General features: G+C 46.6%; 1 protein-coding gene across 1 annotated transcript; it reads left to right on the forward strand.

Annotated features, from left to right (window-relative positions):
• Positions 1 to 129: 129 nt before the first annotated feature.
• Positions 130 to 12,208, forward strand: Enc1 (ectodermal-neural cortex 1). Its single transcript, XM_031360089.1, has 3 exons — positions 130 to 554; positions 4,051 to 5,864; positions 9,688 to 12,208. Exon 2 carries the CDS (start codon positions 4,064 to 4,066, stop codon positions 5,831 to 5,833), a length of 1,770 nt encoding a protein of 589 aa, XP_031215949.1. The 5' UTR covers positions 130 to 554; positions 4,051 to 4,063; the 3' UTR covers positions 5,834 to 5,864; positions 9,688 to 12,208.
• Positions 12,209 to 25,903: the final 13,695 nt, after the last annotated feature.

Genomic DNA, 25,903 nt, shown 5'->3' on the forward strand with positions numbered 1-25,903 from the left:
TCCTCCAGCTCCTCCCGCTCCTGCCCGCGTCGTGGACGCGCTTCCTCCCTCCTCCCCCTAGCGAGTCTCTTTGCATACGCGCCCCCTCCCGGGCGCAACTTATAGCCCGGTGCGCCGCGCAGCTCGGCGCAGTCAGCTCCCGCAGCCTCAGAGCCGGCGGCGCGACGGAGGCGCTGCAGAGACTCAGAGCCGACGCCAGGCGGCCGCCAGCGCTCACGCCGCAGCCCCGTTCCCTCCCCCTGCGTGCAGCCGGCCTTCCTCCGCGGCGCGGCCGCCGCAGGCTCACTCTCCCCTGGCTAGGCGCGCGCCGGCAGACGCTTGGCCCGGCCGGGGCGCCAGGTCCATAGCTGCAGATCGGGAGACCGAGGTCAGCTGCCTTGCGGGAGCCGGCCCGGGAGCCACTACCCGGGACGCTATCGCCTCTCTTCCCGGCGCTTTTTTCTCCCCGGCGATCGCCACCGCTTCCTGGAACAGAGACGCCCTTCGTCGGCTCCCTACGGGTGACCGAGGCAAGAATCCCAGCCGGTTGTGTGCAGAGGCCAGTCGGCACGACCGTAAGTTTGCCCTGTAACCCCAAACCTGTTGCGGGCGCCCGGGTTTCGGGCGGTGGGAGTCTGCCGCGGGGTGTGCTTGGGAGCACCGAGCCGGCGCCGGCCACCCTGGCTGTGGCTTAAGCCCAGGAGGTGCTCTCGAGGCAGAACAGTCGCTGGAGTGGGACGGCACTGGGAGAGCGACTTGATTCCCCTCCGCGGTGTAACGCCCGGGCAAGTCTCGGTGGGTGCGAGGAGCCAGGTTGGGGGATAATATCATCCCGGCTCCCAGCAGTCTCCAGGCAGCCCAGCGCGTGGGATCGTTTCCCCAGGGTGCCTCCTAGCCGGCTTCGGGGGGCGCTAGGGGCCATGCACAGACCTCCTCATGCGGGCACTTGACTGCAGCCAAATGAATGAAAACTGGTTCCTGAAAAACGAGTTTCTTCTCCTGCAAGCTTTTGCCTTTCAGAATGACATTATTAATTTTCAAAGGCTAGGAATTGGTGGGCGGGGTGGAGATGAAACAGTGAACTTGGACTTGTAATTTGCTGTCGCCCTCGCTGGCATGTCCAGCGTGTTAAATAGCCGTTGCAAGTGTTGTAGGGGACTGTGTGGCGAAGAGCTATTTTGGTAAACATCATTATAGTGTGGTTCCATTGTTGTCAACAATGTGAGTGCTTGAAAACGTCTGCCTGGCTTCTTTTCTTGTGGGATTGAGATCAGGCTTAACACAAGGAGAGAGCCGGAGGTGCTCCCTGTGTTGGAGGCAGACGTCCTGCCTGTAAGCAGCAGTAAGTGAACCGTAGTTACTGAACTAGGTGCCCTTTTGATGTTCACTGTAATAGCAGTCTTTTTCTCTGCCTTCTTTGTAGACAGACGCAAGTTAAGTGTATGTGTGTATTTTGGGGACCATTTCCTTAGCATGCAGATTTACGTCTCTGCGGGCTTTAAAAATGTTGAAAAGAATGATTCATTTTATGTTGAAGGTGTGTTTAGTAACTGTATAAATTACATCTGGATATTTGATGTTTACATGATTCTAAACCAGAAAGCAAGTTGTCTCCCTTGGGTATTCAAGTTCACCTTTTGTTTTAATCATACAGTGGTTGCAAGATGAGAGATTGTGACAGTGACATTCCCTTCCAGTGGGATGGGATCCAAGGTGACAGGGTAGATTCTGCCTTCTCGTTTTCGGGGGCGGGGAGGGGGGAAGACTTAGAAAACACAGCAGCATAAAAGCAGGATGCAGAGTGTTGCACATCCTGTAGGTCTTCTAGACAAACTGTTTTCTTAAATACACACCTGGTTGTGAACGTTGTTTTATACCACCCTGACTCGGCAGCCCTTTGGGATTCCTGCGCAGCCTGCTAGCACTTAAGATGCTTGCCTTCCTTTCTTGGCTCTTAGCCCGAGAGGAGGCAGCTTCCTTAGACTAGACAATCATTTAGAGGTTTAGGCTTAAAGTCTTCCTCAAAATAACTCAGACACTGAATGCATTCATTTAAATGGCATCCACTGGGGCAAAGCAAGCAGATTTCAAGTGCATGGAAGTCTGAACACTTCCTAAGCTTAAGTGTATTCACAGAGGCTGCCTCTGTTGGAAAGTTCTTCAGAACTTTCCACATTGGGTTAAGCTGGACTAGAAGACAGAATCTTTGATGCTTGAGGTAGGGGTGATGCTCGGGTCCTCTTCATCTTGCTACCTACTAGAAATTTATGGGTGCTTTGCACAGGCTTTAGAACACGGAAGCTTTGTAACTTTGATACTTACTTGGTTCTCTTTGGCCTTGTTTACCTAGAATGAAAAGTAACATTCCAAAACCAGAGGAAAACAAGTTACCTCACCTAAAGACAAGGGAGTGTCAGACAACTACCTTTGTTACTTTTTTTTTTCTGTGCCAACTCTCACAGCTGCTGGGGGTTGGGGGGATTGTAGTTATAGCTCATTAATCTGGTAAGTCATATTTATTAATAATTCCTGGAGTATAAATAAAAAATCTGAATGACGGAAGGTAAAGCAGTGGGTTTCAGCTGTTTGCATCAGAAAAGATACAGTAGCTAACTACAGAGGCTCTCCTGCCACATAAACAACCTCCTCTGGAGTCCTGAGTCCAGCAAGTTCTTAAGGCTTTATCTTTCTTCAGAACCAGAGAAGAGTGTTGTCAGAAGGGGGAGTTAATTCCATTTTTTTAAGGTGATCTAAACAGACTTTATTTTATTTTATTTTTTTATTAGTTAATTCCATTTTTTTAAGATGGACAGTGGACATTGTCCATATTATTGGCCCCTAGTTTTCTTACAGCAGATACCCAAAAAGATAGCGTTAGATTCCATTAGTGCTAATTTTGGTACTTAGAAAAGCACTATAGCTAGCCAATGAATTCTACAGTAGCCCTCTGTGAACAATGGCTGTTAAAATACACACAAAGGCACATGAATCACATACACACACACACTCCTGTGTGCTTTTAAATTTACATAAAGCAGTGTTTGCAGTTTGAACTCCCAGTACGCAGGTGCGGCATCTGCAGGTACATAACAGTCCTGGTGATGGAGTTTAATCAAAGAGGTGGGTGGAAGCATCCTTTGTTCTTGTGGTGAATTCCCAAGAATTGGTATAGAGCAGGAAGAACAGAAAAAACAGCACGAAGCTGCCTGCTCAAAATATTCTTCCTTTTATGTGCCAAAGTCTCATTTTGGAAGCTGTCCAGGTTCAGAAAGATGGGAGGTAATTGTGGCCAGAATCTATCCTGTGCTTTTACTTCAGCCTGCTGATCAATGTGCGGAAATGTTTACATTCTGGTGCATTTAGAGCTCTGTAGTGGTAGAGCTATCTAGGTAGAAACTGAGACTTTTACCTTGGAGTAAAAGCTTGAACCACTTCAGGAGCTGGGTAGTTAGTTATATGTATGCAGAGTTTGGATCTGACCAAAGGAATTCTTAATAGAATTTCTAATTAGTAGGTGTTTGTTTTACACATGGCTTTATGTTGCATAGGGCTTTAAAGCTGGTGGCCTCCTGACGTTCCTGGCATTATGAGAGCGGGAAGCTTGGCATTTTTAAGTGGCCTGTAGTGAATCAGCTGGCCTGGTCCTGGGAACTGAGAGACTAAGACCCGCCTCTTTCAGCTATTGCTGACTTACAGTCTCAAGAACTTCTGAAAGTTGGAAGTTAGCAGTCAGGTCTTCCAAAATAGACCTGCTTTTAAGCCTCCCCTGTCCTCTCTCCCCTACCCAACCCCCCAAACCATGAATGGTTCAGATAGTTCAACAGCATTACAAGGAGTGTCTCTCCTTCCAGGTTGTTCTTGGGTTTTGTTCCAGAGTGGCTATAACCCCCCCTCCTCCTTGTCCCTCTCCTCCTCCTCCTCCTTTCCCCCCTCCTTCTCCTGGGAACAGGAGGCAGCAGGACTGACAACAACAAGGCTCTGTTTTCTTTGTCTAAGTGATTGTTGCCTTTGTGCTACAGCTGGGAACATCAAGAGCATCTTCTTCAATGGGTTTGTTTTCTTTTCTTTTAGGAGTTGAAACAAAATGTCAGTCAGTGTGCATGAGAACCGCAAGTCCAGGGCCAGCAGTGGCTCCATCAACATCTACCTGTTTCATAAGTCTTCCTATGCCGACAGTGTTCTCACTCACTTGAACCTTCTTCGTCAGCAGCGGCTCTTCACAGATGTCCTTCTCCACGCGGGAAACAAGACCTTCCCTTGCCACCGGGCCGTGCTGGCAGCATGCAGCCGCTACTTCGAAGCCATGTTCAGTGGTGGCCTGAAAGAGAGCCAGGACAGCGAAGTGAACTTCGACAATTCCATCCACCCAGAAGTCTTAGAGCTGCTTCTAGACTATGCATACTCCTCCCGGGTCATTATCAATGAAGAAAATGCTGAGTCGCTCCTGGAGGCTGGTGACATGCTGGAGTTTCAGGACATCAGAGATGCATGTGCAGAATTTCTGGAGAAGAACCTGCATCCCACCAACTGCCTAGGTATGCTGCTGCTGTCTGATGCCCACCAGTGCACCAAGCTGTACGAACTCTCCTGGAGAATGTGTCTCAGCAACTTCCAAACCATTCGAAAGAATGAAGATTTCCTCCAGTTGCCCCAGGACATGGTTGTGCAGCTCCTGTCCAGTGAAGAGCTGGAGACGGAAGACGAAAGGCTGGTGTATGAGTCTGCGATGAACTGGATTAGCTATGACCTGAAGAAGCGCTACTGTTACCTCCCAGAACTGTTGCAGACGGTGAGGCTGGCCCTCCTTCCTGCCATCTATCTCATGGAGAACGTGGCAATGGAAGAACTCATCACCAAGCAGAGAAAGAGTAAAGAGATCGTGGAAGAGGCCATCCGGTGCAAACTAAAAATCTTGCAGAATGATGGCGTGGTGACCAGCCTCTGCGCTCGTCCTCGGAAAACTGGCCATGCCCTGTTCCTCCTGGGAGGGCAGACCTTCATGTGTGACAAACTCTACTTGGTAGACCAGAAGGCTAAAGAAATCATTCCCAAGGCTGACATTCCCAGCCCGAGGAAAGAGTTCAGCGCATGTGCAATTGGCTGCAAAGTCTATATTACTGGGGGGCGAGGATCAGAGAATGGAGTCTCAAAAGATGTCTGGGTTTATGATACCCTGCATGAGGAGTGGTCCAAGGCTGCCCCCATGCTGGTGGCCAGGTTTGGCCATGGATCAGCTGAACTGAAGCACTGCCTATATGTGGTCGGTGGGCACACAGCTGCAACTGGCTGCCTCCCGGCCTCCCCTTCGGTCTCTCTAAAGCAAGTAGAACAGTATGACCCCACAACCAACAAATGGACCATGGTAGCCCCACTCCGAGAAGGCGTCAGCAATGCTGCCGTAGTGAGTGCCAAACTCAAGCTGTTTGCTTTCGGTGGTACCAGTGTAAGCCACGACAAGCTTCCCAAGGTTCAGTGTTACGATCAGTGTGAGAACAGATGGTCAGTGCCGGCCACCTGTCCCCAGCCCTGGCGTTACACAGCAGCAGCTGTGCTGGGGAACCAGATTTTTATTATGGGTGGAGATACAGAGTTCTCGGCCTGCTCCGCGTACAAATTCAATAGTGAAACTTACCAGTGGACCAAGGTAGGAGATGTGACAGCCAAGCGCATGAGCTGCCATGCCGTGGCCTCCGGGAACAAGCTTTACGTGGTCGGGGGCTACTTCGGCATTCAGCGCTGCAAGACTTTGGACTGTTACGACCCAACTTTAGATGTGTGGAACAGCATAACCACAGTTCCCTACTCGCTGATCCCTACTGCGTTCGTCAGCACCTGGAAACACCTGCCTTCCTAATGCAGAGCGGCCTAAAGAGAGCACGCATGAGGTAAGCAACCCAGAGGTGCCCTGCCACTGGGAATGTCAGCCCGGTAGCTTGAGTTTAGAGGATGTGGGCCGAGATGTACTGCTCGTTGTCTGTCTGAAGTCACCCATGTAGAAAATGAAAGGCTTTGCACTCCTACAACATAACTGCTCGGGTTGGCCACCACTGTCACCCCCTTTTAACAGAAACCAGTGGTTCTCTGCTATCACTGAACCTCAGCGTCTCCCAAAGAGATTTTCAGAAACTGCCCATTTTAGAGACGTTATTTCGTTTGGTTTGGGGTGGAACCCACGCTAGCTATCGGTACTTTAAAGAAAGTTTTCCAGTGATACAAGTATCCAGCCATGTTGGGAACCCCAGACTTCATTAGTCATTCCAGACAGTGGCTGTAACATGCTCACTGTGTTCCTAGAGCAGGACCAGATGCTTCACTCGAGCATCCTTTTGATGCTCAGAGCAACCCCTGGGATGTTATTACTAATCTCCTTATGCAGATGAACAACTGTCAGTACCTATGGAGACTGACTACGTAAGTTGTCCAGCGTCATAGACCTCAGCACGTGGTTAAGTTAGTAAGGAGCCCAACTGAGGAGCCAGACCCCAGAGCATACACACTTGAGTATGCAGTTGAGCTGCTACTGAATCAACTTCATCTTGGTATCATCCCGGGGATTCTGGGTTGCTACTTCAGTTTCACCTCTTCAGATCTTTCTGTGCTTAATAGTTATAAAACCACTGATCTTGTTTCCTAGTTTATTGACTCCAAAGTTGTTGATTCGCTTAATTAAAATGTCTCCCCTCAAAATACACCCATCCCTCCAGAGCGTGTATTAATTTTGGAGGAAAATCTAGGTTGTTCTCATGAAAGGTGATGTCTTGTGTAGACCTATTCAGCTCTACCTTCATCCTTTGAAGAGTTAATCAGTCAGTCTGACCCTGTTGTTGGGACAAACACAAGTTGTATCCTGTGTCATATATCTGAGTACATAATGGTTGTCTCGTGTACATAAGAATATGTTATTCTCTTGGATCCAATAATTAATCATCAGCCTGCACGGTTAGTTGTCACCTGTGGCTGCTTAGCTCCTGTGAAACATCCTTAGGACTGGCCCAGGAACTGCCCCACCGTGTGTCTGTTAGGTTCCTGTTACCATGGCCAAAAGCAGTATGGGGGAGAGATGGGCTCATTTCCTCTGACCTGTTACCAGGTCACAGCCCATGGGTGAGGAAGGTCCAGGCAAGAACTCAAGGCAGGCACCTGAAGGCTTGCTCCCTTAACTAGCTCAGACTGCTCGCTTACACATCCCAAGACCACCTGCCCAGAGACAGCACCACCTGCAGTGGTCTGGACCCTCCCACATCGATCATTAATCAAGAAGCTGTCCAAAGGCATGTATACAGGTTATGTTAGTTGAGGTTCCCTCCTCCCAAATGACTCTAGCTTTTGTCAAGTTGACAAAACAACGACTAGACCCAAACTAGCTTAACAGAGGGCCTAGGGGCACGCTGATTCCTGACTCATTGCTAACTGTAAGAGAAGTAAATAATGTCACTGTGAAGGAACCAGAGAGGATCTCGGCTCTGCTTTCCTTAGGGTGGCACACCTTTAAAGGGGCCTTTGAAAGGAAAAAATGGGGGTACTCCAGAGTGGTCATAAGTTAACCAGAGGGGTTTCATCTGTTTTACCTTTCTTTTCCCACGTTCAGTAGCTCACTTAACAAGCACCAAGATTGGTTTCCCTTTCATATTGTCTCATGATTGTTTTCAACCCTTTGGGTGTCTCCCCCAGCCTGCCCCAGCCAGCAGGACCATGTTCTCTGGGTATGAGATTCCTCTAGAGGAGCAGCAACAGTCAGAAACCTCCTCCAAGGAGCAATCTACTGACAGCAGCCCACACCAAACTGGTTTGTGCAGCCTCGCTGGCATCTCAGTAATCCAGAATAAACAAATGTTCTGCAAGTGGTTATTTCATTTGAGATACGGGTGCATGACTCAACTCTCAAGCAGGTCTAAGAGAACATCTTAGGTGAAAAGTGCTAATTAACAGATTCAAAATTAAGAGTTAGTCCAGAACCAACTGTGTGCAGTGGAGCTGGAAAACTTGACAAGGACAGTGGTGGTAGGTCAGAAATGGCCATTGAGAGAATGGGAGGCAAGGACAGGAAGTCGAGGCAAGCCGAGAGGTTTCGGGTGTTCTCTGGTCCTCCTTTCAGCTCTCTCTGGACTTAAGACAGCTCTTGTTGAGTGATTTCAACCATAATGTCTAGAAAACTGTCCCAGTTCAGATGGGTGGGTGGTGAGAACACCTAGCACCATCTAGCCCAGACCCAGCTGTATAATATAGGCTTCTCCAGCAGTGAGACCTTGCTCAGATCTGGCTGGAGTTCACTCTGTGTCCTGGGGACATTCCGTTCCTTTGATTATCAGCTGTTTGTGATTTCAATTCTTCAGTTTTGGTTCCTTTTTCCACCCCAGAGTGGATGCGTTAAGGTATTTGAACCTAATCACTTGCTTCCGGTCCCTGGGAAACAGAGCAAATGAAAAGCTGTGTTACATGTAAAACAGCATTCCTCACCCTTGGTATCCCCCACAGAATAGTCAAGCACATAAAAATTGATCTTGATAGGGCCAGCTTGCTGCTTTTAAAGGGTGACATTGAGCCCCTGATCAAAGCCAGTTTTTCGGTTTCAGACAGGGAGAACAATGGTTTAAATTTCTAAAGTTTACTATACGCAAGATGGTGTTAAAAACACTTAGAGCCGGGTGGAATGACATTCAGACATGCCCCTTGGGTGTCATCACTGCCCTCCAGCCCTCAGATTTCTGAATGCATCTAGGGATAACAGACACCTTCCCAGGACAGAAACCTCACCCACCACTGTGATCTGAACCGACCCTTGTTGCTCAGTCAGTGGGTCAGAAGATGGAGGAGAAACTATACTGTTTTTCTAGTAATTTTGTGGTGTCTTATGGTCTCCTCCTGACAGGATGTGGACTTCTGTTTGTTTTGTGTCTTCTTTTAGAAATTTCCCCCTCTTTCTGAGTTTGCCACGTCTTGAGACGTTATGTATTACAAGACACATTCTTTTGGCCTAATGTGGATATACAGGTTACAGGGGGGTGGGGCTAAGGGATGACACCAAAGGCTAAGGAATGTCTTGTAGGCTTGAATCACTGTTAGACAACAGCCAAGAGAAACAACTAGGAGCTGACTCACACTTCTGAAAGCACACAAGCCAAAGAGAAGAATTTGATGCAATTAATGAATGGTTCTGCAAAAACTCCCTTTGTCCCTCCTTGGAGATACCACAGCAATGGGTGGTGGAGGTGCATTCTAAACTATGGCCACTTTCAATCTCTGAAAAGCCTCACTTGGAGTCTTTATGATCAGTGGTCTTGGGGGTCAGGCGTCTCCTTTTCTCGACTCCCCCCACCATCCCCCCCCCAGTGATTATGTCACAGTAGCTCTCTTTCCAAACATTGGAAACAGAAGATGGCAGCTCATAATAGCATCAACATGTGTAGACTTGAATTTGAACATACTCATGTATAAGAAAGGACAGGCTTTGGACACCTTTTTTTTTTTTTAAATGGACTGACCATCATCATGGTATCAACCTGCTGTGTGTACACATTTATGATTCAAACTCAGATTGAACACAATTCTATTGAATTCAGACCTGCAAGAGTGGTATTGCTCAGCTCTACCCTGAGTCTAAATTTTTCTAAACCGCGTGCTTATTAGCTAGCAAATGTCTTAAACCACGATGTATCACAGATCCCTCAATACTTTTTGTTTTTTTTTTTTCTTTTTCTCCTGTTTTAGCTCACTCTGACGCACGGTGAGATGAGATGTCGTTTCTGCTTTGGAGAAGGCAAGTTTAATGAAGAGAGGAAAACAGGAGCAGTTGCTACTAGACTCCTGGAATACCATCGGCTGCACCTTGCGAACACTCTTACGTGGACATGAAGGAAGGGGTGGGGGAGGGGGGCGGGATTTTTTTTTTTTTTCAATATAATAACACATGGTTTAAATATGAATGACTGAACTTGTGATCTAGTCCTTGTCTGGTAATTGTGGATTAATGTCAGCGTTAATCAGCCCCTCAAAGGGAGAGAAAAGCTGGGCTTTTCCCTTGCTGTACCTCATTCAGCTTTTGATTTCCATGGCCCCACCATTTATGTGCACGATTTGAAATGGTTGTCAGCTTCCTCTGAAGACTGAGCTTGATGCCTCCATGCCAGCTGCTGTTGGAGATGCAAAGCCAAGCCAAGGTCAGGAGGGAAGCTGGCCTGGCTTCCTGAAGAATGGGAACCCCAGGACTCTCCACCACTCGTCTCAGAAGGGTTGTGGTCCCCCAGGAACGTCTCAAAACAATGGGGACATTGTTGGTAGCTGTTTGGTAGATGCTCTTTGCTATTTATGAGTGACTTTAAACCTTCTCTTGGCTGTTAAGAAATGTGTTCTAGATTTAGCTATTTATTGTTTGCGACCTGCATGCTGAAACAGTGCTTACGTTGTCTCCACGTGTATGGGCCTGTGTGGATGGTCGTATGTTTTGCACATTTTGTAGCTGTTGGTGTGCTTTGACGCACACACAAAGAAGACTTTGGGGCTGTAATTTGGAGGATAAGTAGGGGGTGGGGGGGGGGAGGGGTGCATTTTTGAAGTGTCGGGACAGAGGCGGATTCCAAGACGGAAACTTAAATTACATCCCAGAGGCAGAGAAACCATGAAGTCACCGTTCCTAGACCACCCTTTACTAACGTTTCATGGTCACACTGATGGCAGGACACACATGAGCAGGGTATTGGTCTGCCCTTCTTCCTCCTGTCTGATTTACCTAACTTTGGTCTCGGCTGCTGATTCTTGGAAAGGACCAAATTACTTTATAGTATTTCCCCCATTTGTGTAATATCCTGAAACCTTGGAGAGGTTCCAGAATAGTTCTGTATATAGGGCACAGGTGAAGACATTGTCCAAAGCTTATTTATTTATTTATTTACCGTGGGTGAGTAGCCACACCAGTAGAGGGAAAACTAAAATGTGTGGAGTGTAAACAAACTCACTGACAACATGGCTCTTGGACCTTGATTTAGAAAGGCTCGAAATTCTCCCAGGAAAACATCCATTTTGATACAATGTAAACGTTAGTGTTCACCCTTGGATACATGTTGAAAGAGCTCTTTGGTACACGGAAGTGACCTCTTTGGTCACACCTTGCCAAGAGGTGGCCTGTGGAGGTCTTCCGGTCCTATTGGGATCATTTGTGAATACATTCTTTGCTCCTCTTAAGTGCTTGTTTACTAAACGTGCAGTGGTAGGTATTAGTGCTAGACCACAGTGGGCACTTCCCCAGGTATCTGGGGAAGACCAGAGCTTGCAACTCTGCCTGCTTTGATCCTTATTTCTCACAGTGCTGTATTTAAAAAAAAAAAATAGAACTTAAGACAGTTAACAACCTTTACATTGTGTATTTATCTTGTCTAATGACAGATAATTCCTTAACATTTCTCCCCACCTTAGTACTTTAGGCTAATTATACACATCTGTCTGTGCCGTGAGTAAGTGGACTGTAGTCGGACCAAAAACAAAAACAAATGAGCCGTTGGACCATTTGGGCAGTCAGTTTCTGGTCCTTAGCTGTATCCTAAGCAGTGTAAGTGTCTGATTGTACCCTGGTGGCATGATCAGTTTGTCTTGTAGCTGTTCCCGCTCCATAGTTTACAATGCAAATCTGTCTCAAGATCTTCACTTCGCTGCTGCTGAGAGCAGGGAGAATTCTCTGCAGCTGTTTCAAAGTTGTGGCCTGGCCTTGAATCCTCTATTAATTATTGTGTGAGCCTGAGGGAGCTTCCCCGCAGGGGTGGGCCCCTAGCCGGCAGGGGGAACTTTCTAGACTCCCGCTTGTTCAATTGATCTAGGCATTTGGGCTTGCTACTCGACCATTCTCGCCCTGTGAAATGTCCCACACTTTGAAGCAAATACAATTCACAGCACAGTACACACAAAAACCCTGGCATAAGACAGGGGAGGTTCTTCTTATTTTGTGAGCCGGTTGCCCTGGAAACGGATAACAAAGGGCAGCCTTCCACTTCTGCTATAATGGGGGAGCCTCTTTTCTCAGGCTTGACACCTGTCTGAATAAGAGTGATTAGAGCCGCATAATATCCGTCTCTTGGCTATTGAGTACGTGGTTCACATACCCAACCCTGTAGAAGTTAGAAGACGGTCATGTCTGTATGTTCTTGTTTGCTTCTACATTTTTGAGGTTTTGTAAAACTGTTATTTTTTTTTTCACGATGTGAAACTGAAGGTCAATAAATTATTAGAGATTTTCTCTTCATTGTATGTGTGAGTTTTTATTTAACCACAGTGAGATTTTAAGCATTAGAAATGTGTTTTCTTGTTTAATCCACATGAAGATTACTTCAAGTGTTTTCTGAAGGCTTCATTTAATCATCAGTACCTATTTTATGAAAGGAGTTTTGCACATGAAAAAACTTATTTGGCTTTCTTTATCTTCTCTCTCCCTCCCTTCTCCCTTCTCCGCCCCTCCCTCCTCTCTCTAGCCTTAGCTGGCTTATAAACTCTCAAATGTAGACAAGGCTGACCTTGAACTCTGTCTTCAACTTCTCCTGTCTCTGCCCCTGAATTCTGACATCTTGAGAGTAGAACTTCTTTAAATAAAGCAGTGTGTGTCATTTCTGTGTCACTTGTAACCTGAAGTGCGCTGTATATTGCTTATATTAGAATCTAGACTTTGCCTCTTGGTGGGTTGTACTTTATTGGAGAGCTATCAGGAAGGGGTGGAGCCTGGTGCTCCCCATCCAATGACACTGAAGTTTGACGAGTGTCAGCCATTCTCTGTAAGGGGACAGAATGCACAGTGTGATCTGGAGGCACACTTGGCTGCTTCGGAGTTGACAACTGGCTGTGTGTGGAGCTCGATGAAGCCTCCTGCTCTTCACAGTGCTTCATGTCACATCGATGTCCCTTTATCACTTGGGCCAGGCCCCTTATTGTTCCTGTGTGCAGAGCAATGTTAGGCACAGTCTTTCCTGGCCAGAAACTAAATGCTACCTAATAGGGACTCTAGGAATCAGTCTGGCGAGTGGGCATAATGCAGTTATTACTGCTGGACCCTGACCAAGGTGCCAGCAGAGGCCTTGAGTTGACAGAAGGCTCAGTTGGTTCCATGCTGGGTGAAGCTGGGGTAGAGCCAGGCTTTTGGGAACAAATGTCCAAGCCTTCAGATTCCAAAGACACAGTGTGTATGACCCATGGAAACCTAGTGGTTCACACAAGTATGACAGCAGATGACAGGGAAGAGCGGAAGTTGGCACAAGTTCGTAAGTGAAACTTGGAAGAGTAGGAATGGTTGCTAATGGAGATCGTTATGGACAGAACTCTTAAGATTGTGTGTGTGTGTGTGTGTGTGCACGAGACTGCACTACACACCTGTGTACTCATGTGTTGGGAATCCAGAGGACAACCTTGGTGTTGCTTATCCACTGGTGACACCCACTTTGCTTTTCAGATAGTCTCTAACTGGCCTGGGGCTGCCTCACTAGGCTAGGCTGGCTGTGCGGTGAGCTTCAGGGATCTCCTGTTGCTACTGTAATCCCCAATTCTGGGATCACAACCATGCGCTACTGTACTTGGCCTTCAAAGTGGATTCTGGGAAATGTTTATGTGTGTGTGTGTGTGTGTATGTATATGTACCTCAGCTGGTACACGTGGACACGTGAAGGTGTTTCATCTTCTTAATCTCTAACCTTTAGACATCTTTTTTTTCCTTAGGGTGCTAACAGTTTGCCTAATATGTAATATGTAATATGCTAATATGTAAGTGCTCACATGGAGCACTTACTTTTAATCTCTTGGTCACATGAACTTATCAAAATGGATGAATAAATGAATGGCTAGGGCGAGAAATCCTTCCCCATGAGCCAGCTGCACTGATTTCACCAGTAAGGGGAAAAAAGAACCGACAACTGATGAGCCCAGGTTATCCGCTACGACGGTGGTGGTGGTGATGGTGGTGGTGGTGGCCGCTCTCACAGTGAATAAGCAGAGCCACTGCAAACCACAGTTCTGTTGACGAGTGGGTGCCATGATGAACTGGGAATACTGTTACTGATGAGCTTGACAGTCACTGACATAGATACACGCAGAAACCTTTCTCAACGTCTCTCAGCCTTGGTTCCTCCACCCTAACGTCCGCACCACCAGCAGGCACAAACAGCAAAGCAGAACAGTGTGACGAGTAAGGAAAGCACCAAGCTTATGCCTGGCACATAGTAGGTTCTTGGTAATGTTCAGGTATCACTGTATAACACCGTTGGGAGAAATACATGAGTGTATCTCAAACTCAGTGTTTGCCCTGGCTGGTGAGTGTGAAGCTCTGCACTCCCACTCCCCTGACTCATTCTCACAGCTACCCTCCAGAGAAGCGTCTGTGATTGCTCCTGTAGAGCAGGGAGCCAGTTTAAAGAGATTATATAACTTGTCCTAAGGACTAGGGGCACTGGGTTTCCAGGCAAGCTCTCTGGACTGTCTGTCCTATAGGCCCAGGAATGTGGAAGGAGATGACTAAGGGGCTGAGACTAATAGTGGGAGCTCAAGGCTGACTTGATCTTTCATGTCCAGAAGTCTGGGCTTAGGGAAATGATTGAAGAGGCCAGCAGTTCATGAGCCTGCCTGGCATGCGGATGAAGAAGCACATGCAAAGTGTCTTGCCATGTCTCCAAAGAATCCTCACAATGGATGCCCAAAGATAAGGTTATGGGGCATGGCTTAAGAAGAGAGAGAGAGAGGCGAGGGGGATTGATTGAGAAAATGGGACCCCCTAGGAGGTTGATAATGCCTTAAGACTCCAACCCAGTTACCAACCAGTAAGCTAACCTATTTCCAAGCAGTCTTGGGAGAAGAATGTCTAACAACTGGTCCAGAAAGCCAAATACCTCCATAAAAAGTAACTTCAAATGGGGCTGGAGAGATAGCTTAGTTAGTAACGTGTTTGCTGTGCAACCATGGGGACTCAAGCAGAGGGGTACAGGGAGCTGGAAGCAGGAGGATTCCCAGGACTTGTTGGTCATCAGCCTAGAAGATTTGGCCAATACCAAGCTAGTTAGAGATGTATCTTAAAAACAAGGATGACTGCTCATGAGGAATTATACCCATGGTTATTCTCTGGCACACACACACACACACACACACACACACACACACACACACACACAGCCTCAGATGGCCAGTTCTTGATTAATAACTGACAGGTTCCAAAGTTTTCATCCCTCAAACAAACAAACAAACAGACAAAAACAAATGTATGTTCCAACCAATCACCACCACAGGATGCTGGCTGGTATCTAGTGGGCCCACCTGCTGTCTCCCAAAGCTGCCAGGCTCCATTCAACCCCAGCCTTCTCCTTCCTCCTCCCCTACAAAAAGGCCTTCCCACTTGGCTTCCTTTGAGTTTCTGCCAGTGGCACTGGCCTGTTCCCTCGCTGTGTGTGACAGCTCTGAATGAGCTGAGGTTGCCTGAGGCTGCTTCCCCCCCTCCTTTTTTTCTATAGACAAATGTTTGTTCATTAAAATAAGTAAATATCTTAATAGCTGGGTTCCCAGAAAAGAAGAGAGGATCAAATCATGGGTTCTGGACAAGCTGAGGAGTTCAATGGGTTGCTGCCGTTGTCCCGAATGTCTGCGTATATAAAGTGCACCTAATTCCTGCAGCATGAGGAAAATGGATTTTGAGTTAAGGGACTTGAGAGAAAGGCATCGGGCTTGGCACAGGGAGAGCAGTTGCTTTGTTTGGGAGTGTTTTTGAATAAAGTACAAACACAAATAAGGTTTCTAGCCACATTCATGATGCACATGAATGTATGAATAAATGCAAAAACGTAACAGCTAATTCCTGGTCTTGCCTGTTGCAAATCGTAAGTGCTTTGCCTGTCTGACACGTCCTCAGACTTAGCCATCTGTCCCACACTTGAATTTAATCAGAGACAATGAATTTCAAAGCTCTTGCCATTTGCCAGACATTGGAAAACTCTAGGTTCAAGACCTAACTTTTAGAGGAGGGGAGGATTGTACACTGCGGCGTGACTGAATCAAAAGCAATTTTGCTAAGTAAATGATAAATCTACCATAAATCGACCATAGCCATGTTCAGCTCCACTTGCAACCGGGCTTGCTTTGTGAGCCTCGAGAAACCAAAGGAGACAAAGTTTCTGTCTAGCCCTTTAGTCCGGTTTCCTTGGCAACCATAACCTTTATCTGGGCAAAGATGGGTTGGGGAGAGGCAGTTGGAATTTCAGCAAGTCTTTTACTGATCCTTTACTCGCTTATCAGATCACTTGTTTTACCCCTAAGTTATTTTACAACTACTGGTGAGGGAGCGTTGGGAGGAGACCTGCCTCTCCCCCACCCGGGAGCCGGGCTAATAGTATGACCACAAAAGTGAGCCCAGGCTCTTAGTAGGCATGGCCAAGCAAAGTACCAAGAGCAGTACCTGCTCCCCCTAACCCTGTCCCTGTTGCATGGCAAGCTTTAATACCCTGTCAATTAGCTACTCACGGATATGCTGGCGGAGGGAACCATTTTGAGAAAACCTAGGACTTTTTAAATAATTGATATATTTGAAGGGAAGAAAGAGAAAGAGCAGAAGAAAGCTTGGGGGTATGTGTCTGTGGGTGGCAGTCCTCTTGCGAGCCTTTTCTGGTGTTTCCGGAGAGTCCATGAAATCAAGAGACAGAGCACCCGTGTTCAAAATGGAAATTAACTATGCTGTGGATGAGGTCTACTAGTCAATTTACAGACAATATTTTCTCATTATAATATCTCAATAAAAGGGTTCACGGAAATGAACTATCTATGAATCAGGCTACTTTGACGGTTAAAAGGGACAAGAGCAGGTTTCAGGCACCAAGACTGGTCTAGAGAAGTATAGGAGTGAAGACTTGTGGGTGAGAGAGAGAACGAGAAAGACAAAGTTGTATTTGGTATGTTGTGGCTAAGGAGGAGAAGGAGGAGAGGGTTTTTGGGGGAAGTGCAACTATTCTGAATGATACATACTGGTGAATGGGTGGATGCATGGTTCAAACCTGTAGAACACAGAACACCAAGGGCTAGACCTGGTATGCCCTGAGGACCGTGTGTGACAGTGATATGCCTGGGTTGTTACAAATATAGATTGTAACAAATGTACCACTGTGGGATCAGGTGTCCTTAGAGAGGGGAGTAAGGTGGAAATTGGCTGTTAGTGAAATTTACTTTCACTTCATGTTGCCGCAAATCTAACTATTCTGAAGAAAAATCTGTTAAGCGTCCCAAATAGATAAATAGATAAATGTCTCAAGCCAAAATACTCCGAAAACATGGAAGTAAAAGGAGTCTTGTAGAGATTTGGCATAAATCATTTGATCCACTAAAGCATAATGAGAGTGTAGCTATTACCTTGTGTGCACGGTTAGCATTTCCTCTAGGCTCTGCCCATCAGTTACCTAGCAACAGTCAGGTACGAGCCTGGCTTGCTATAAAAGGACTCTTTGGCCTCTGTCTCCCTCTCTTTGGCCTCTCTCTCTCTCTCTCTCTCTCTCTCTCTCTCTCTTTCTCTCTTTCTCTCTCTCTCTCTCCTCGCTCTTTCAGTCCTTCTCTGTCCCCTTTCTTTCCCACACTCCCTTCTCACCCCACTTCTCATGCCCCAAAGTAAACTTCATTTTATACTAGACCCGTCATACAGCTGGTACCTAGAGCAGAGGATGCCTCAGGATGCCCTAAGGTACCCCTCCTGCATCATGCCACCACATTACAAAACATCATGCACACCAAGACCTGGAACGAGAAAACTTTCCCTGTGACTTTATGAAACACAAAGTTGGTCTTCCACCTAAGTGCCTGGAATCACAGGTGTGAAATGAGGCTCTTTTGCGTGCTAGTGAGACCTCTCAGGAGCTGAAAGCCCCAGTGTAGTTTCAGGAACAGAGTCTGGTCCCGGGAAGACCAAGGCAGGATGTAAAGGCTGTGCCCATCCCCTTGATATCTAGGGAGAGAGAGCCCGGAGGTGAGGTTGAGTAGCAATGGCCAACATGTCATCAATCACATCCATTAAAAAAGCTCATAAAAGCCGGAAACACTAGGTTTAGAAGGGCTTCAGGACCCTCAAATCAGGTCAGCGCTGTGGGAAGCTGAGGTGTAGGCAGGTATGGTGTTTGCCTAGCATGTGCAAAACACTGGAGAAAAAGAAAGCAAAGGACAGGGATGACTAAGGAGGAGTCCAGCCAGCACTTCAGAGAATCACAGACAGAGCTCACTATAGCGCAGTGTCAGGACTCACTCACAACTTAGGTTACCGGCGGTGGCGACGTCACCTGTGTGCGAGCATCTACATGTCAGCGTGAGTGTGATCTAGAATAGTCCTGCATTGGCCTCCTCTCACCGTATATATTGTTCAATGTTTAGTTACTGCAATACACTTTGGTGTTTCTCTTTGTTTCCTTGGGGTGGAAAGCAACTGTCATAAATGACATGATTTGTGCAACCATTCATATGTGCCTAGAAATCCGTTTGGTTGATTGGTAGGAGAACACAGCCCAAAACAACAAAGGAATCTGCTGGTGCCAACAGGGAAGAACAAAGGCCCTTTCCAGGAGTTTGGCTCGAATAGACTAAAACTGCTGGAGGAAACAGAGCCGGGGCTGTTCCAACTCTCCATGAGGAGTCCCTTTTTCAGCCTTGGGCTCTGTGCTGTTTGTTTGTCAGCTTGGCATCTCTGGGAAGAGGGAACTACAATTGAGGAAGTTGCTCTATTACGTTGGTTGGTGGTCGGTAGGCAAGTCATTGAAGTGTTTTCTGATGAGGGAGGGCTCAGCCCATTGTGGGTGGTACCGCCCTGGGAAAGTGGTCTTGGGTTGTGTAAAACAGCAGACTGAGCAAGCCTCAGGGTGAGCCGGTAGGCAGCAGCAGCAGCAGCCTTGGGGACCCTGCTCAGTACTTGCCTCCACGTTCCTGCCTCGTGTTCCTGCCAGGAAGTCTCTTCACAGTGGGTTCTGACTGTTCCCTCCCTCAGTCGCTTTGGTTATGGTTTTTAGCACAGCAATAGAAATGTATCTAAGACAGGCTCTGCAGGGGAGAGAGGGGATGGGGAAGCTTACCAAGCCACAGTGACAGGGTGCAGATACCTGGGCATCCAGCAAACTGGAGAGAGAGAAAGCCGTAGGCAGGGTGGACTCAAGATATGAGGGCCTATGCAATACTTCGTTGTTACTGATCACTTCTCTAGCCTTTCCTGAGCCAAGTCCAAAAGCAGAGGAATTCTGAAGTTCCTGGGTGGCCACTGCTAGCTAGTTGCCATTCAGTGAGTGTCTCCAGCCTCAGAGAATCTTCCCCTGCTGAGAGCCAGGGGTCTTCTGAAGATACTTGTAGTTGATAGCTCAGGGTCTGAGTAGAAGGAAGCAGCCTGAGGTGAGGCACAGCAGCTGTAATTGCACCTGGCCCATCGAGACCAGACGTTTGCCTTCTGGATTACTTTCTCAACACTGTAACGAAACACCCCACAGAAGTGAACCGAGAGAGAGAAGATTTAATTTTGGCTCACAGACAGATGTGTACAGCTCAATAGAAAACTGCAAACTTACTTAAACATAAGATTAAAAAAAATTTTTTTTTTCTCTTTTTGTAAGTCAATTGCACGAGTCTTTGTGAAATGACAACCTTCTTTTGAAATGTCTGGCAGGAGATACAGCCCATCAGAATGGAGAAGGCATGCAGACTGCCTCACCTGTGTTAGAGCATGGAGAAAAGAGATAGCCGGTGACATTGTGGCAAATCAGGAGGCAGAGACAGGACTTGAAGGAGGGGCCTGCCTATAACCCTCAAGCTCCACCTTTAGTGACCTTTGCCTACCAGCCAGGCCCCACCTTTGGTTCCACAGTCAAACAGTGCCATTAGCTGGGAACCAAATTCTCAAAATGAGCCTACGAGGGACATACCAGATTTTAATCATAACACCCTCTGTGGCAGAACCAGAAGAGGGGGGAATCAGGAAAAAGGGAGATTTGGCCATCTCCTCTCTTCAGGTTTAGCAAGGTTGAAATAATTCTGCTCACAGGTACACCAGAGCTTGTCAGAGTCTATGCTGGGAAGCTCACAGGACAGAGCTTCCAGGATAGAAGAAGTAGAAAGGTAAATGCGGCTGCCCCTGCCCAGTAGTGCCCCTTCAGCGGAAACACGGGCATTCTCAGCACTGCTTTTGTCTTCAGCCTACTTCACAGAGCTCAGACAAGTACAGCGTTCCACAAGCTCTCCCTGCGTTCCCTGGAACTCTTTCCCTCTTCTTCACATGCTGTTTGTTTGTTTATTTATTTATTTTGATAGCGTCCTGGAGCCCAGGCTGGACTCAGTATAGCCAAGGACCTCGGTAGTGGTTTGAATAGGTTTGGCCCCGGTAGACTCATGTGTTTGAATGCTTGGCCATAGGGAGTGGCACTGTTAGGAGGTGTGGCTTTATTGCAGTAGGTGTGGTCTTATTGGAGGAAATTTGGCACTTTGTAGGCTGACATTAAGGTCTCCTATGCTCACTCTCTGCCCAGTGTGGAATCAGAGTCCCTTCCTGGCTGCTTTCATATCAAGATGTTGATCTCCCGGCTTCGCAAGCACCATATCTGCCTGCCCGCTGGTGATGCTGCCCACCATGATGATAATGAAACTCTAAGGCAACCCAATTAAGTGATTTTCTTTATAAGGGTTGCCTTGGTCATGGTGTCTCTTCACAGCAATACAACCCAAACTAAGACACATCACCTTGAGGTCTGACTCCTCCTGCCTCTGAAGTGCTGGATGACATGGGTGTACCTCCATGCCTGCCTGTGTCTTCACTTAAATATCTTCCTATGCCATCTGTGTTATGCCAGCTGTTTTATGGTTGGTGGTAACTCTGAAGGGCTACATCTGAAGACTAAGGTTGAAATGACAACACCTTATGCCCTCAGTTTGGAGCCTTGAGAGTTCTTTTTTGAGTAGGGTGTGTTTGGGTTGTGTAAGAAAGAGTTGTAGAGGGGATCAGCCCCTCCCCGCCATGACCCAGCGTGAGCATTTCCTTTCTACAGGAATTCTTTGTTTTCTCTTTTATATTTGTGCCTGTGTGTGTGTGTGTGTGTGTGTGTGTGTACACGTGTGCTTGTAGAGGTTGGAAGCCAACTTCGGGCATAGGTCTCTGCCTTCTACCTTGTTTGAAACATAGATCTTATTCACTTTTGCCTTGGACAAGCCACCTGGCCTGATGACCTTGGGCTTCTGCTTTCTCCGCTGTCCATCTTGCAGTAGGAGCACCAGGTCACAGATGGCACACTGCTGCATCTGGCCTCATGCGGGATCTGGGAATCTGAAACACGTCCTCACACTTGTGCAGCGAGTGCCTTACCCACCAAGCTATCTCTGCTGGCTTAGGGTGACTAAATGTTTAAAAAAAGAAACTCTGTAGCATTTGGCGCTGTCCGCTTGAGTAGAGTGATGTGATTGCTCTGTTCACAAGTAAGCTGTGATTCCGGCAGGGTTTTCAGAGCACCGCAGCCTCTAACCGCTCATAAAAACCCGGCAGTAATTTTCGAATGCATAACATCTGCTTATTTCATCTTGTTACAAGTCACCTGGGCAAAAGCTCTTCCTAACTCTGTCCCATAAACGAGCTGATATCCAATTAGAACACAGTGAAAAGCAGTAGCCGTCATTCCAATGACAACCCATGACAAAGCTTAAAAGGCAAGGCCACTCCCCCATGTTAATAGGATCAAACCAATATATATAAGTTTGTGGCCACGCTGGGCTATTTGCTAGTAATGTCTCGCCAGCTCTAACAGGGTAATCACTGAGGAGGAACTGGTCTTTGTTACTTTGAGAGAAAACTCTTTGTCTGGGGGTTTTCAATAAAAGGATTTGGTAGTCATTTACTGTGCCTTTAAACATACCACGGCTTTTTAGCATATCACAGTGATACCTTATGCCTATTGCATTTGTTTACGATTTTCTCATGAAGAGCTTTAAGAGTTGTTATGAGGGAATACACTGAGTTTGTGCCCTTTTTCTCTTCCCGTTTATTTTATTTTATTATTTTTGTAAAGACAGAGTCTTGCTGTGTGGTTTGAGCTTGTTTGAAACTGCTGATCCCTCTGCCTCAGCATCCTGAGTCTTAGGATTACAGGTGTATTCCACCACACAGCTTCTCTCCTCCCATTTAAAACAGGCTATTATGTTACCCATGAAAAACATGCTGATTGAAAGGCATTTTGAAAAAATGCATTTGCAGGGATCCTCCTGCTCCGGAGGCCACAACAGCTTCCATCCGTCCTTTTCATTTTCCATATATGCTAACCCCTGCCAAGAGTCTTCATAGTCAGCTCTCCCCACCTCTGCACTTGTGTGTGTGTGTGTCCACCCTCCGGTGTTGTTCCTTGTTCCTCAGGGGCTGTCCACTTTAATTTTGGCAGTATCTTTCACTCACCTGGAGGTTGACAAGTAGGCTAGGCTGGCTGGTAGTGAGCCTTGGGGATTCTTAGGCTTGCAAGGCAAGCATTTTACCAATCAAGCCATCTTGCCGGCTCCAGTTTTCTCTTTCTCACACTTAGTTTCTACTTTGAGAGGTAGAACGGCCAGAAACCCAAAGCTAGTCTGGACTATACTAAGCCAAGGCAAACTAAAGCAAACCCCGTTTCTAAAGATGCTTGAAGGGTGATGTCCAGAGGTCCTACTCTGACTCCATGTGGTAGGACTAGAGGAGTGACCCTGACCCTGCAGCCTGTGGTGCCTGTTTTGACTGGGAGCGTGGAATGACTGAGAACAGTGTGAATCGGGCCTGGCCTGGTCTGAGGAGGAATCCTTCTCTTGGCTGACCTTCTGTTTCAGTTCTCCCAGTTGTTTTTTTTTTTTTTTTCCAAACCTCTGTTTACCCCAAACACAAAGCTCTCTGTGCATGATAGGACCAGTAGGTGTCAGGTTTGTAGTTGACCTTGAATCCTGACTCTTAATCCTGCTTAATTTTCTGTGATGACAAGGTTTTTTGAAACACCTATATACTGTCTGCAGCCTTGAGCTGATTGTCTCTACAGTTCACATGCAAGGCCTAGGCCAGGAGAAGAAGAAACTGAATCAGCCGTAGAAGCAGAGTAAAGTTTCCCCCCTTTTTTCTCACAAACCTAATGTGACCCGAGACTTATTAAATGACTTTTACCATGTACCAGTCCCTCCTATTGAAATGTGAGATAGAGATAAAGTTAAAAATGACCAATCTGCTGGTCTTGCCCAGATGATCTATCCCCCAGGAACTACAGAGAACCACAGACAGCCAGTATTTTGGTGCAAATTTATTCCCAGAATTTAACTGACAGTGGAGTGACAGATGACAGAGAGAAAGTTATTTGAACCCAGAAAAAGTTGACTGGATCCTTTTCATGTTTCAGCCCGATAAATATAGTTTCAACTTTCTTCTCCTTTTTTTTTTTAAACCAAAATTAAACTTAGAAACTCGGGCTGTTCCCTTTATAATGAGGTGCATAAAACTACATCGATTTAAATAGTAATAGGCACTCACTCAACTTGCCATCTCACTTGACAGCTGAAGTTCCAAATGGGAATATTTCCCAAGAAACTTGAGACATCTTTTTGGTGCAGAGGTTTTGCTTTTACAGGCCACCTAGGGCCTGAAGGCCCACAAAAATGAATTAAAAGACCAGATGAAGGAAAGTCATTCTTTCTCCTGCTTCTTCTTTTTCCTCTCCCTCTCCTTCTCTTCTCTCCTTCTTTCCTTTCTTCTTCCCCTTCTCCTCCTCCTCTTCTACCCCTTCCTCTTCCTTTTCTTTCTCCTCCTCCTCCTTCCTTTTTAAAAGATTTATTCCATTCATTTTTTTTTCCTGTGCAGTTGTCTGAGTATGTGCACACACACGTGTATGCAGGTGTGCACACCTGTGCATTTGAGGAGGCCAGAAAAAGATATTTCTCTGAGCTGGAGTTGTAGGCATTTGTGAAACACCAGGCTGGTTAGTGAAGCATTGAGATCTGAACTCTGGTCTTCAGGACTGCTAAGCACTCCTAACTGCTGAGCCATCTCTCAAGTCTATAGGAGGTAATTTTTTTTTTCTCTTAAGCTACCGAGACTTTTAAAAATAAAAATCACCTATAATTCTTAGCTCAAGAAGCTGAGGAGGATGGTAACTTCCAAGCCGGCATGAGCTATAGATCAAGACTCTGTTTTAAGCAAAGGCAAACCCTTTGCTAAGCATTTATGCCTAGTTGCACTTTGGAAGTCTGTATGCTCCTGAGAACTGCTCCTTCAGCTGATTGGAAAGATGGATTAATTTGTTGCTGCAGGAAACACTGTTTCTCTCACACTGGCAAAGGCCTAGACTCAGTCAACAGACCCGGACCTATTGCCTTTGTTACTGAGAATTCTCAACATAGAGTTCTCAGCTGCACAGTGTCTGCTGGAATCATCTAAGGGCTTTGAAAACTGTTGACGCCTGTCTTCAGACTCTTGAAGACTCCCTCAGTCACCTTACAATCCTGACTTCCTCGCAGCATGTATACATTTTTGAGTTTTGAGGTCAGCGAAGGGCTTTACAGAGCTGGACAGGCAGGTGTCCTGGTTCTGCAAAGAGGAGTAAGGAGACGGAATTTCTCTTCTAGACCTACCTCTGGCAGTGAGTGCCACATCCTGAATTCATGACCGGACAGTTCACACTTGTCCTCATGTACAGTAAGCGGTGTTGAAGGGTGCCTCAGTTATTTAGAATTTAGAGTCTTCTCTCAGACAGTTGGAGTTGGAGGGTTGTTTTTTTTGTTGTTGTTTTTTGTGGGTTTTGGTTTGTTTTTATCCTTTTTATATACTCCTGAGCTTGGACTGGAGTTTTAGATTATCTGTTCATGGTCTGAAGGCTGTGGAGCCCTGACGTAAGTATGTTCTTAAAGTACTTTAGCAATGATATTCTATCCTTCTGTTCTCCCTGTTCCAGACCAAGACAAGAACTAGAAGTAGGCTTCTTTGTTGTTGTTGTTGTTGTTCCAATTTTGTTTAAGTCTGCCTCTTATTTGAGGGGAAGAAAATTCTTTGTTATCACTAACAACATCATCTAGCACAGGGATGTGTGTCAGCTAGCTTTCTGCTGATGTAACAAATACTCCGAGATAGCCAACTTAAAGGAGCTGTTATGGCTCACAGTTCCAGATGCTCAGTCCATGGTTAATGTTGCATGGTTTCAGACAGGGCTTTACTATATAGCTTAGACTGACCTCAAATTTGCAACCCCCTTGCTTCCTCCATATTCCAAATGCTTAGATGACTAGGCATTGACATGGCTTCAGTGCCTTGGGGCCTGTGATGAGATGGGACACATGGTGCACTGTTTGCAGAGCTTGTGGATTCTGTAGGGGGGGTAGACCCAGCTGGAAGAAGTGGGTTCCTGGGAGGATTGTAATAAGTTATAGGTTAACTTTGCTTTCATCCAGAAATCTCTGCTTCCTGACTTCTGGTGTCAGGTAACCAGGAACTTCGTGCTTCCATGACTTCTGCCTCTCAGCACTCCCACCACCATCTTTCCAACCTTCTTGACTTCCACCACTCCAGACTGTTCCTCTCATACCTCGAGATAAGAGGAGTCCTTCTTCTTTCAGTTGCTCATTTCTGGTATTTTGTCCTATTGGAAGAAAAGTGGCTGATCTGGCAGCAGGGAAGTAAACAAAGAAGACAATGGATGAATAAGGATTCATTGTCCTCTTCAAAGGCAGGTGCCAAGTAACCTAATGGCTAGATACAGGCCCTTTAGGACATGGGCATTTGGGAGGGGCCATTTATTCAAACTATAGCACACTAGATCTGTAGTCTTCACATGCTCAAAGTAGTTGTTATAGTTTGTAGGCTTAGACTTTTCAAAACCTACTTTAATAAGGGTTCTTTAATACTTCAACCTCCCTTCTAGCTCACTGACCAAAGGTAGAGGAGGAAGATGGTTGATAGAACAAGGGGATGTAGACCTGTTTAGAAGTAGTT

Source organism: Mastomys coucha, unplaced genomic scaffold (genome assembly GCF_008632895.1).
Source record: "Mastomys coucha isolate ucsf_1 unplaced genomic scaffold, UCSF_Mcou_1 pScaffold8, whole genome shotgun sequence".
NCBI lineage: Eukaryota > Metazoa > Chordata > Mammalia > Rodentia > Muridae > Mastomys > Mastomys coucha.